Below are 14578 nucleotides of genomic sequence, written 5' to 3' on the forward strand. Positions count from 1 at the left end.
AAAGTAGAAATTTCAAGTGCTTACATTCAGAAATGGTGAGTTATTGAAATTAAAGGGCTGGAAACAAGAAATCAAAGATAAAAAAATTTCCTTCATGAATTAAGAACAGTAGTACCATTCCTCCCTCATAACATTCAGGAAAGTCTAGCATAGACAAAAAGGGGGGTGGGGAAGGAAAGAAAGCAAAAACTCAAAACCACTAAAGGAAATTTATTTCATATACCCAGACTCCTAGAGCTTATCATTTAAACCTCTACTGTCTATCCCACCCCTACCATCTTATCTGGTTAAGCTATAGTATAAACATCACACTAATGTTAGAAATTATATTTTCTTATACAATGTACCCTGCCTAAGTATGGTGAGTCCTTCCCTACAATCCTTTGTTTTGTCTGATTTATTCTAAACTGACATAGGGATAAAATACCCCCCCCCCCAATTCTCAATACTATCTAAGGCATCTCCAACTTGTTGAATTCTCTTTCAAACAAACCTGTTACTACCACTAAAAAGAAAAAGGTTGAACATTAAAATGTTGTGTGTGTTGTACTGGAGGGGAAATACCATGCCATGCCTCTAGTGTTGAGTTTGTTGCGCCTAAATTACATAGGATTGGTTTTATAAACAGTGGTTTACAAGTGACTAAATGAATTACATTTAACTAAGCAAACAAGAATTGAAGCGGTCTTACATGTCAGCAACACCATTCCTTAAAAAGCATGGGCATGGCAATATACTTTATATGTGAATGCCTAGTGACCAGAGGGACAGAGTTCTTTTTTGGGGGGGTGGGGTGGGTGAGGCAATTGGGGTTAAGTGACTTGCCCAGGGTCACATAGCTCGTAAGTGTTAAGTGTCTGAGGCCAAATTTGAACTCAGGTCCTCCTAACTCCAGGGCCAGTGCTCTATCCACTGCGCCACCTAGCTGCCCTGGGAGAGTTCTAAGTCTGATGCCATGTGATTTGGACAAGTAAAAATTGGATGGTTAAGTTATTTGGGCGGGGGGGGGGGGGGGGGGAGAGGGGGGGCCAGTGGAAGAAAAATAAAATTCTTAGCACATTACCAATAAAGAATTTAGTTAACTGGAGTTCAACTATTAAAGGCTCAAAGTGTTTAAAAAGCAAAATAATTTGACTGTCAGAGAATAACAAACTAAGAGCTAGAATGGGTCACACAAATTTCTTATTTTACAGAAGAAACAAGCCTGTAACTGAGGTTAAATGACTTGCCCACAACCATAAAGGTAATAAGTGGTAGAGCCAGGCCTTTATCTTAATGAGAATTTTGGCAATTTAAAGTACATAGATATACCCTAGTTTATGAAAATCTAAACTAGTATCAAAACAGATGAAACAATGTATTATTTCATATTAAGAAATGAGCATTCTAAAAGGTGGTATTTTAGAACATTTAAGCAGTTTATTAACTACTAAAATTAAGTGTTGGGGCAAAGAGATAAAGCTGAGATGTTAGGCTTCACTGACAATTGAATATCAATTAGATATGAAAATAAAGCACTTCTCAAAGTGAATGGAAAATATCCCTAAAATTTACACAAACCTTTACAGTATCCTATGGCATAAATGAGTCATTTGAAATTTACTTCACAATCTCCAGCAGCTCTACCAAGTTCTGTCAGTAGATGGCCCTAGTAAATCTAAGAAAGCTAAACACCAATGATGAAAATAAATTGTAAAAATCTTATCACATAATCATAAAATTTTAGAATGACAAAGGGACATTAAACCTAGTACCACCCTTTAAAATTAGATAAAGAAATTCAGGTTCATAAAGGTTAAGTGACTTGCCCAAGGTCACAGTGAGTAATAATAATAATAATAATAATAATAATAATAATAATAATGATAATTGTAGTAATAATGGTAGTGGAAGTAGTAGTAGTATCATAGCGATTATTCAGGTTTCTAATTCTAATTCCAGTATTCTTTGTATCAAACCATACATTAATGAAGTCTGCAAAAACAAACAAGATTTTAAAGCAAATAAAGGTAAATTTCCAATTTATTGTTTCTGACTGGACCTGTGATTTCATATGTGTAGGACACTCTCGATGAGGAACTTCATCTACCAATTCAAATCAGCACCTTCTCTGCAACTTACAGTCTTAGAGAGTTGCCTGGGGCACTGAGAGGTTAAGTGACTTGCCACACAGCCAGTATGTGTCAGAGGCGGGACTTGAACCCAGGTCTTCCTGACTCGGAGGCCAGCTCTCTATCCACTATGCCACGCTGCCTCTCACTTCCAATCTTAGAATATAAAATTACAGCCTAAAATTAGAGGGAAAGGGACATAGGGAAAATATAATTTAGGCTCAATACAGAATATGAACTATTTCAAAGGCGTTACTAAATAGATATTCAGGTGAGAAAAACTACAAAAAACTCTCTATTTCATAATTAAAATATATAAATAAGACTTCAATTTTAATGAAAACATTATCATATTTCTTGTTTATTAGGTTTTTGTAAAAGTAAGCATTTGCATATCACCAACTACATTTGTTTAATGCTTTAGACTTTATAGAACACTTTCCAATAAACTATCTTACTTTAGCCTTATAATAAATCCCATTGAGGCAGACAGGCCAGATATTAGTATTTCTTATTTTAAAAGATGAGGAAGCAAGCCCAGAGGTTATAAAAATAGCAATGTCACATAGCTAGGAAGCTGTTTGATTCCTAGTCTAGTGTCCTTACCACACCATATTGCTTCTGTTTTGAGAATGCCATATTCACTCTCCTGTCTAAATGTATGTGTGTCCAACTCATTAGGCAAAACAATTTCTAGAATGAGCTATAATTTCTTTAAAGCTGATGATAACAATAATAACAGAAACGTGTATTTAGCAATTTTGCATGATCTCAATTTGCAAAGCACTTTTACATTATCTCAATTGATCCTTAACCCTATGAGGTGTTATCATTTTCATTTTACAAATAAGGAAACTGAGGCTAATCGAAATTCATTGACTTGCTTGGGATCACACAATTTGTGTCTGAGATAGGATCTGATTCCAACATTAGCACTCTATGCCACTACATCACCTTTCTGCCTTTACAATGATGAGCAAAAGATAGACTATTAGACATATTTCAAGGCATGGATTTGATCAGCTATTTTTCTCACTATAAATTATTTTTTAGTTTGGCTAGATTATTTGGCATTTTTTTTACCCTGTTTTATATTTAAGTGGTTAGGTTATTTAAAGTAGGCAGGGTATCAGAGAAGGGCAACTACTACTTCATACCAAACAAAAAATCAGGGGCAGCTAGGTGGCGCAGTGGATGAAGCACCGGCCCTGGAATCGAGAGTACCTGAGTTCAAATCCGACCTCAGACACTTGACACTTGCTAGCTGTGTGACCCTGGGCAAGTCACTTAACCCCCATTGCCCCCCCCCCAATCAGCAAAAATAACTATCTTTGCTCATTATGCAAAGAGTTTAGGATTTTTCATTTGGGTGACCCAAAAGTCTAAGTGCAATTTAAAGTTATTAAAGCTATAGTACAGGGACACTCTGTACTCTAATTAGAATAAGACACTATCATTTTTTGTGGAGACAATTTAGTTATATAGCAAGCACCAAAGCTTAGAAAAAGAATTATAATAAGGAGCAGGGCAGTCAGCTGAGGACACAGTATCTTTTTGGCTATTACCAATTAATTCCAGCCCTGCCTCTATTCAGATGCAGAACTGTCAATATTAATCAAAAACACATAATTAACTCATGATATACTAGGAAAAAGGCCTTCAGTGGAATCTGAATTATAGAAACTATGTGGTGACCTAGTAGAAATCTGTATGGTTGCTTAATAATATGGCCTACATATTAGAAGAAAAGTATTTTTTCAAGTATTTAACAGTTTATTTCCTTAAATGATAATCTGTGTTCACATGATCAACAAATATTTACTGACCACTAATACAATGGCAGGGATTCAAAGAAGTTGTTAGCAGACTCAAGGACCTTTCCATTTTAGTTGGGGAAAGAGAACAGATAAATGACAGATAAATGTGTGGTAGAAAAATAGTGGTTGGATTAGAGCTGGCCTTGGAGTCTGGGAGACCTGGATTCAAGTCCTGCCTCTGACATGTACCAGCTATATGACCCTGGACAAGTCATTTAATATTTGAGTGCCTGCAGGTAATTCTAAAAGTATAAATTGCTGAGCAGGTACCAATCTGGTTAGTATTTCTTCAACAGGAGTTTCCTATGTTAATTGAATCAAAGGTCTGGTCCATAAGAAAAAAATTTAAACTATGATCAATGCCAAAGGATTGGCAAAGACCAAATATTATGGGAGAGAAAAAGATTACTTATAGGAAGTGTGCCTTGAGGGATTCAAAAAAGCACAGCAAAAGAGGCAAAAGAATTCAAAGTCCTGGGAATGACGCAGGTAGTAGACAACAAAAAAGTTCTAGGGCCAGGGTTACTATTAATGACAATAGTGTAGAGAAGTGTTGGATAATTAGGATGGACCTAGATTGGATCAGGTCTTAATTATCAGGTTAAGAATTTATATTTGATTTTTCCATGCCCTTATGGAAAGCCCTTAAAGGTTTTGGGCCAGGGAATGATATGGTGTTTTAGGAATATTAATTGGACAGCAAAGTGTAAAAACTATTAATACAGACTAGAAATAGGAAGGACTTGTTGGAGGTCATTATGATTCACGTCTAGGCATGATGTAATACAACTTAGACAAGAATGGTAGCTGTCAAAATAAGAAAGACTAGAAAGGTGACTAGAAAAGCGGGAGGGAAAAAAAAATCAAGAGAACTTTGGTGACTGGCTCTGAGTGGGGTGCAGGGAATGACAAAAGAGGAGTCTAGTTGACTAAGAAAATGATGGTACCAAACAAAGAGTTAATCCAAAAGGGGGTGAAAAGTTTAAGCACTCTGGGTTTGAGATTATGACTGAATATCAAAGTGGGTAAGCTCAGTAGGCCACTGGAGATAAGAAACTGGAGTTTAGTAAGCTACTTCTTCAAAGTGAGCAAGTATCAGAAATATAACATTTCAAAATTGAATAATCCCTAATGATGGCATTAGACTTCGGATCAGTCATGTTACCTCGCCAGATTTATACCAGTACAGTACATTTAAACTCTATACTTGAATACATTGGTTCTGAAAATAATTTGCTTATGAAAACTCCATGTGCTTGTTGAGCATAAAAGCACTTTAGATAGGTTTCTGCTTCTGCTTTTTTTGAGAAATTGTTTAGTTTAACTCTCAAGACAGTTTAAAAGATTTTTAGGTTGAACAGAAGAGAATAAAATTTTACTGATGGCCCTTGCCTAGCAATTCTATGATTCTAGATCATAATACTTATTTTGGAGGTCAAGTTTAGGGAAATAAGTACTTGAGTATCAGAGAGATATTTAAGTGGGGGAAAATCTACTTTGTTCTATAGATATGTTCTATAAAATGCAAACCATATTCTGCATCTTCATAAACTGAACCATTTCCCCACTGATTGCCATTATAAAAATCCCATGTATTAACATTTGCTTACAACAGGTAAGCAAATTCCCTTTCATATAGTAGAGATTACCTTTTAAAAGTAGAGTTAATAATCTTAGATTTGTATGGCTCTTTATAAAGTATTTTCACATACAATGTCTTAACTGATCTCATCAGCCTTGTGAAAGAGGTAGAAATTCACTTTATAGCTGAGGAAATCAAGGCTTGAAGAGGCTAAATGACTTGTCCACAGTTACAAACATAAAAAAAGATCCAATCCAGGGATTTTGAGTCCAAGTATACTATTCTTTTCATTACACCCTTTCCTTACATTACAATTTACAGAGCTCGTGATATAGTTATGTATGGTACCTACACAAATTATTATGTGCAGAACATCTTAAATTTTACACCAAAAATCCTCAGTTTGGGGAGAGATTAATTTTGAATAGAATCCATGCTAATTATTTTATTAAGTGAAATTATTTTCCCTTATTTATCTTAATTATTCCCTTAATTATTTGTTAAGTAAATTTTTCCCCTTATTTATCTATATAATGAAGTTGGATCGTCATCTGTCAGACAGTCTTCAAAGTGGGAATACCTGCACTGTATATGGATCACTGGGGCCTCCCAAAGGCTATTTTCAGGTTACCTTTCATAAAGGTTACAAATGCCTTAAATGAAATACTAAGAATCTGTCCTCAACACAGAAGCAGCACATATACATGCATCGGCTGCTGTGCTAAAGGCTACTTTACTGCATTAACAGCATCTTTGGATCTTTTCTAATGGAAAAAAAGTATGAGATAAAAATCACCTCCAGATCGGCAACTACCTAATGCCTACTTTATAGCAAAGGTTCTACTACCATAAAATGAAATCTCTGTTGTAATTTAAAAATTCTAGTTACTACCTGTATAATGACCTTGGGTAATTAACCTCTTTGGACCTCAGTTTCATCATCTATAAAATGAAGTGGTTGGATTCAAAGATCCTTGAATTCAACTCCAAAATTCTATGAACATGTTTAAATATCTGGAAAAGGATTTAAGCAAAAATAGATTCCTACTGAGGAAGAACATGTGTATCCTTTCACGTGCCTCAGCTTTCGATAATACTTTTCTGTTTCTTAAAATGTTAAGTCTAACTTTCAGGGCATTTGTAACATTATAAAAGGCAGACATTTATTTTTGCCTTTTTCATGGTCTATTATTTAAAAAATTTGGGAGGTTCCTCAGTAACATGTCATATATACATATGTCTATGTGTATTTATGTATGTATGTATGTGCATATGTATTATGTAAAAAATAAAAATCAACGCACCCAGATAGTCTTTTGTTTTTTGTTTGTTTGCAGGGCAATGAGGGTTAAGTGACTTGCCCAGGATCACACAGCTAGTAAGTGTCAAGTGTCTGAGGTTAGATTTGAATTCAGGTCCTCCTGAATCCAAGGCCAATGCTTTATCCATTGCACCACCCAGCTGCCCCCGACTTCTTCTTCTTTTTTTTGTGAGGCAATTGGGGTTAAGTGACTTGCCAAGGATCACACAGCTAGTAAGTGTTAAGTGTCTGAGGCCAGATTTGAACTCAGGTACTCCTGACTCCAGGGCTGGTGCTCTATCCACTGCGCCACCTAGCCACCCCGTCTCTCATTTTTAATGATAAAGTATTTAATGTTTTTAGAAAAAGTATCAAGACAGCTAAAACTAACAGCCAAGAATGAAATTTTAAAGTAAAATTATTTTTATAATCTGAATGTAACTGGCTCTTTCCCCCATTTCAGACCTGTGACTTTATTTGGATATGGACACTCCCTATACCAGTAAAGATTAATGACGCTAAATAGTGTTACCTTGGGGATTCTTAACTTATGGTCCATGAATGTTTTACAAAATATATAAGTACCAAAGGGATGCATGACACACAAGAAGGGTTAACAATTCTTTTCTTAGAGAGTTATCTGGGATACTAAAAGGTTAAAAGGTCACACAGTTGGCATGTGTCAAGAAACAGAACTTGAACCCAAGTCTTCTTAGATCTAAGGGTGTCAAGCTTATTATACTGCCTGTCAGGATTGGTTCAAAAACATTTTCAAATGCCAGTATATAGCACATGAAAAGACATCTAGAGCTAGGAAAATGAAATGCTTCAGCTCAAGGTAATTAATATTAATTATAGTTAATGAAAAATAGCTGACAAAGATATTATGTATTTCTGCAGTGAATATCTGTAGGACAACAGTGTGAGAAAAAATAGTTTCATTTTAACATTGGCTGTTGAACTAAAATTAAGTAGTTCCAATGCTTCCTGTCCTCTAGTCCCTAAAGATCACAGAATACCAGAGTTGGAAGGGACCTCAGAGGTAACCTAGTTCAAACTGTACCTGATCAAGAATGCCCTCTACAACACCCAACAAATGGTCACCCTACCTTTACCTGAAAACCTCTGGTGGGGGAAAACCCTTACCTCCCAGGGCAACCCATTCCACTTTTGGAAAGCTCTAAATTTGGTTACAGTAATACTTACTCTGAGCCTGCAGCCATTTCCAAATATGAAGTTTCTGCTGTATCAACCCCCAATGGGATCACTATGCTCATGACGTTCGTTTCTGATAAATTCGATTACTACGGAGTCCTATGCATTGGTATCCAAAACACTGGGGCATGCCAGCCACAGTGCTCATTGCAAACATCTAAGTGCATCCACAAACCCTGTTTAAAAAAAAAAAAAGGAACAAAAGAAGCTTCAGAAATACTTTCATACATTTTAAGTAACAGGTATGGTATATAACTTATAATGGGTAATAGCTGATGCTTCAAGATTTATAGAACATGAACATTAAAGCATTGCAGAATGCTTTAAGGTTAACAGAATACTTGATGCACTGCATCTCATTTGAAATAAGAAAATTTTATGCAATGTTCAGCATCAATTGTTACTTGCCACAAAAACTTATTTCTGCAGAGATAAACTCTTTCTTACTTCAGCTTATCTGCCTCTTTTTCAACAATCGAGTATTCAATCCAGAGGACTACTGAACAGGAGAGAAATATATTTCTAGGTCATTTTCTTAAGAAATGGAGCATACAGTACAACACAAAAGATAAAATAATCATGTGATAAAAATGTGCTTTAAAAGAAGTATTTAAGATTTCATTTTGAGAGCCATAGCATAATCCTGCTATAACACTGTCTGCTATTACACTACTACCTGTGTTCTAACTTTTTCCTCTTTAGAATACATAACATTAAATATACAAGAGGGCAGCTAGATGGCATAGTTGGTAGCTCGCCCAGCCTGGAGTCAGGAAGACTCATCTTCCTGAGTTCAAATCTAGCTTCAGACACTTACTAGCCAGGTGACCTTGGGCAAGTCACTTAACTCGGCCTGCCTCAGTTTCCTCATCTGTAAAATGTGTTGGAGAAGGAAATGGCAAACCACTCCAGTATCTTTGCCAAGAAAACCTCAAATGGGGTCACAAAGAGTCAGAACAACTGAACAACAACAATGACAAAATATATGAGATGTAATATGACTTGCACCATATCTATCATAATACAGTGAAACGTTTTATATTTTTTCCTAACGTTTACCAAGCAACACTAAAAAAACTATTCAAATCTCTGTGGTACAATTGAAAGAACAAAGGCTCTGGGGTCCAAAGACCAGGGTAAACAGCCTGCCTCTGCTAATCACTCACAACTCATATGATCCTGGAAAGTCACTCAATCACCCTGTAAAATGAAGAGGCAGGAGGGTCCTTCCAGTTCTAGGTCCATTACTTATGATCCTACCATTCATGTATGAAAGAAACTAATAAATCAGTGTTTAAAATCCACAGGAGGTAAATATCCTCTTATCAACCCAGATAAACATGTATTCTTCAAGTTGTAGCCTTAGAGAGCTGGGGGGAAGGGGAGGGGGGCGGGGAGAAAGGGGACTGAAAGATGAAAATGACTAAGGCATAGTCACAACCCAGTTCTTTCTGACTCTGAGGACAGCCCTTTATCCTCTATACCAAATGGTCTCTCCATGTGTTTTACTCTCCATTAAAACACCTATCCATAATTCTTGGTACATGAATTGATTACCAAAGGTCTTCTGTTGTAAACAAGATGGGTTCTGTCTTAGAGTATCATTTTAGATAAACCCACAGATTGATATGAAACGACAGTTTAAGTACCTATAAGTTTATAGCATTACTTTATGTCTTTGCTATGGTATTCCCAAAATGTATGAAAACCTATACTCCAGTTAACACTTTATATCCATCCAGAAACTTGAAAAATGATTGAGACCAATGCCACAAAGAAGGATAAGCATGAAAAAAAAATGTAGTAATTAGGCATTCATATAGGTCTGAATTCACCAGGGCAAAAAAAGCTCTTGGTTATTTTCAAACTTAGTAATCCTAGGGCTTCTATACTAAAACCCATTTCAAGTATAGCCATGGATATGGAACCAGTTATTCTAATTTCAAAAGCTATGTCCCAGGTTTCTAGTTTATGTTATGAAAGGTTATATATAATTAAAAACATTTCTTCAAGATTGCAAATACAAATGTAGACATAGAAATGATAAAAATTATCCTATGTTCTTCATTAAGCTTTTACATTGCTAAGGCCTGGGGATAAAATGAAAATTTTCCATAAATAAAGATCATGCAAAATAAATTACAAATATATACCACTAATTTTTTCCCCTTCATTCACTTACAGAACTCAGAAAGTTTTAGGTCTAGTAGATAAAGTCTAACAAAACAAACCTTCTGCTGTTGGAAGTTGGTGAAGTAGGTTTTTTAAAAAAGTTAATAAAGCATCTAAAAAATAGAGACAAAAGGTCATTTTACACATTTATCAGGTTTACAAATGTTTATCCGAAGCAGAAACAAGAAATTTAATGATTTATTGATTGAAGAATATATATGTTTACATAACTGAATATTTCCTATGTCATGCTCATACCTGTATATAATCAGGATGCTAATAACTTGTTAGCAAGCATTTATTGTTTACTATGTGCTGGGCACTGTGCATACATTTTAATCACTCAAATGTACAGTCTTCAATTTTTTTTAAGTCATGAAAGCTAAATATGCCCTACTCCAGCCAAATTCTTTATTTAGCTCTTCTTATGACAAGGGAATATTTTTGGACAAGTGGAGGAGTACAATGTGGCCTTGTAATGAAAGGTAATTAGTGCACTTGACAAGTAGTATGTTCTAATCAATTGAGTTAAATTATCTAAAATGCAATAATCATTACATTCTGCATGTAGCTACTTTTATCCAAAAATATTATGATTAAAACTTTAAAACTCTAGTTTTTTCTAATGAAAGGGAAGTGGGATCCAGCCTTATTTGGCTTTTAACCAAGGGTCGTCTTTATCAATTGAGTTCAAGAAATACTAAGTAGGTCACTGCATCCAAATACCTAGGCTTAACATATTGGGCTAGAAATGTTAATTTGCAACAAATTTGTTAAATATCTTGTTATTCTGTCTTCTAAAAAAAATAAGAATAGATGAGACAAAGCAGTGAGTAGTTAGGAGAAAAGATGTCAAGAAGTATGTCAGAAGAGGTTAATACACTAACAGAAAGGGTTAGGGGAAGAGGTAACAAGAAACTAAACAACTGCCCTCAAGGCAGCTACATCTTTATTCTTGAAAATAGAAACCACTGTTAACCCCAAGTCAGCAAATACAGTGAGTAGAATAAATGATATGTACCAAAGAAATAATGTAAAAGGAAATATCATGAGATGGGTGATAATTCTGGGGTCAAAGAAAGAATAAAAATCTTCACAAAACCTGTTTATCCAGAATAGACCTAGAAACCAAGTGAATACAAGGCATTGAGTTTTCCCCCCTTCTCAACATAAAAAACTACTGACACAGTTACAATATATAAACCTTAATGTAGCTATACACTTTCTGACAAAGACTTCAGGTGATTTTTAAATAAAAGATGTCTACCATCCTTTACAGAAATGAAACCTAAACAATGCAACAACACATTAACCAAAATGAGATATTTAAGGAAAATTGGGGGGTGAAGAGGCCTCATCAGAGAAAAAGGAAATATTTTGAAAGACAAAAAAGACACAATATGAAAAAATACCCAAAGTTATAAGAACAATAAAATGGGGTAAAGGAGAAAAATAATAAACATAAAATATACTAGTTCACTTTTATATAGCACATAAGTTTACAAAGAGCTTTCTTTTCAGCAACTCTGAGTCATGGAGAGCAAGTAATTTAAAGAATAAGAACTTGTGGTCCACTAAGAATCACTGTCACACTGCTAACAAATGGCAAAGCCAGAACTCATTTTCAGATCATCTGACTTCAAGACTAGGGTTTTTCCCATAACATTAGACTGCCTGGAAATAAAAGAACTAGAGAAAGAATTAAAATAATTTTGAGAGACCAGACGATACAACCACAGATGGAGAAGTGAAAAGATGACAGGAAGAAAGAATAGAAGGAAGGAAAGAAAGGTAAGAATAAACCAAAACAGTACCAAGGATAAAACATGAAAAAAAGTTGAGGCTGTAAATTAATGAAAAAACCAGCTCAAAAGATACTGCCATTAATGAAAGTAATGGCAATCTCTGAAACAGCACTATTGAGTCATTCATTAGAAAATGACCTGAGTTTTTAGGTGAATTCCAGAAGAAAATGACAATTTTTAGAATGACAGGCCAACATCAACTAATTTTCTTATAAGCTGGAAATTAAATTAGCTATCACATAAAAGATATAATTAGCAGTGTTTTTTTGGGTGCAGAAAGAATTAAATTTGGTGATGAATTAAAAGAACAAAAAGGCAGGAGACCCTAGGAAAATTACAACCTTTTCAAGCCTCTATTTCTTCACCTATCAACTTCAATAAGGAAGTTCAATTATCTGATCTCTAAAGAAAAATAAATTTTTCAAAACAGTTCAATGCTCTCATTAAGTACGATAAATACCAGATGGCTCATTTAAACAAAGCACTGGTATAGTTACATGGTATTTAATATATCTTTGGAAAACAAATAATTCAGCATTAGCATACCTAAGATTGTTCCCACTATCACATTCCTAGTTATCCTATGGTAAAGCTATTACAGTATTTCCTGACCTAACAGGATATCAAAGAAATGATAGCTGAGAGGAAATTCTACCTAGGATAAAAATCTAGTATACACTAAAGAACTGTTTACATTAAAAAACTCAGCAACACCTCTGGCTGTCAAAAAATGGGGGTGGGGGGTATAGGGGGAAGAAGGAGAATCACTGCATAACACTATAGCTCTATCACATTCTATCAAAGCCAGATTTCTCTATAACAAAGGTCCCTAGAGAGGTTGATTTAAGACTAGGAGGGGACTTTCTGGAAGGAGAGTTGCCACTGTGCATGCCTCAATCCCCAAACTCACATAGAAGAGAGAAGAGATTATTGGCCTGTTACTCTTCCCATGGCTTTTTGGTACTTTTTCCCATCATCCTAATGAGATCTGACTTTACTAAAAGGATGCTAGATCATTCAACGTGCTTCACCCAGCAAATGATCTTAGTTTAGTGACCTCAAGCAAGGCTGGGATGATAAGTACACATTTTTAGGAACTTCCTACTTGCTAAACCATGATCAAAGATCTGGTTTAAAAATCAAAGAAACAGGGCAGCTAGGTGGCGCAGTGGATAGAGCACCGGCCCTGGAGTCAGGAGTACCTGAGTTCAAATCTGGCCTCAGACACTTAACACTTACTAGCTGTGTGACCCTGGGCAAGTCACTTAACCCCAATTGTCTCACTAAAAAAAAAAAAATCAAAGAAATATCTGAGCTTTTGTGCCTTTTAACCATTAAAATTTATTAAAACTCATACAGTGATTCTGCTTAAAGAGTACATGCTATAACATAGACAAGGGGTTTTCTACTGACTTCAAGAAATTTAAAGTAGAAGATTCTTCAATGTTTTCATGAAATAGAATGAAATGTTCTTGGATAGGAAGGTGCATATCCCAGATTTTAGAACTGGAAAAAAAAAATTGGTGCCAAAACTTTGCCAAGTTAGATAGATTTTAAGGTACAATACTTTCTAAAATAGCTAGTCTCCCAGTATAAGTTTCACTGTACAAATCTTTTATGATTTAGATTTTTACACAAGAAAGAAAAAAGAAAGGCTCCTGGAATATTTAGTTTGGGGTTTGGAAACTAAGGCGAGCTGCCCAATTAAAATTTGGTCCATACATGCCCAAACAATACATAACTTAATATGATTGTTCTATTTGAAATTTTTAAAATAAAAATCTAACACTAGAATAAACATCTATACTTCCACATATAGTGACCGTAAATCTTTGAAATCTTAACTTTGTGTGCAAGACCATTAAATGACTAGTGGATTATTGTGGCACTTATTTCAATAACCTCATAAATTTCCCTTCAAATTAAAAAAATTTTAAGGGATTTATAATTAAATTAATCCCCAATTCTACAAATTCTATAAAAACAAAATGTAAATTTCTAAAAGGAAATTACTTTGAAACTCAAAATGTAACACCTTTTAAAACATGGCAAATGTGTTCCACAGGTAACTCCTTTATGCAAATTAGTTACAAAGAAGAGGAAAAGAAAAAAAAATCACCCCAAAGAGTGACTACAGGGGGCAGCTAGGTGGCACAGTGGAAAAAGCACTGGCCCTGGATTCAGGAGGACCTGAGTTTAAATCTGACCTCAGACACTTGATACTTAAGCTGTGTGACCTTGGGCAAGTCACTTAACCCTCATTGCCCCACAAAAAAAAAAAAAAACAAAAATGGGGGGCGGGGAAGAGTGACTACAAATGTCCAGATATGCATTGCCTGAAACCATCAAAACCACCACATTATAAATGTCACATTTTGGTCACTCTTCCTATAGAAACAAGAGATGATAAACTCAAAATCTTCATTGAAATAAATATGCCAATAAGAGCTTTAGCATTTGATAAATCAAGTGCAAAAAGACAAATGTCCCCAACAGCCCTGGGGAATTCAATTCCCCAAATTGGGGAAATTGGTTGCTCATATTGTAAGAAACTGATTTCTATCCATATATAGCAA

The 14578-nt window shown here is 35.1% G+C and overlaps 1 protein-coding gene across 1 annotated transcript in view; it reads right to left on the minus strand.

Annotated features, from left to right (window-relative positions):
• Positions 1-14578, minus strand: part of KMT2E (lysine methyltransferase 2E (inactive)) — an 86804-nt gene that overhangs the window by 56784 nt on the left and 15442 nt on the right. Inside the window, 1 exon segment of the mRNA XM_043965953.1 lies at positions 8017-8201. Within this exon segment, the coding sequence (XP_043821888.1) occupies positions 8017-8087 (71 nt within the window). The 5' untranslated portion in view covers positions 8088-8201.

This window comes from Dromiciops gliroides, chromosome 5 (assembly GCF_019393635.1).
Source record: "Dromiciops gliroides isolate mDroGli1 chromosome 5, mDroGli1.pri, whole genome shotgun sequence".
NCBI classification, from domain to species: domain Eukaryota; kingdom Metazoa; phylum Chordata; class Mammalia; order Microbiotheria; family Microbiotheriidae; genus Dromiciops; species Dromiciops gliroides.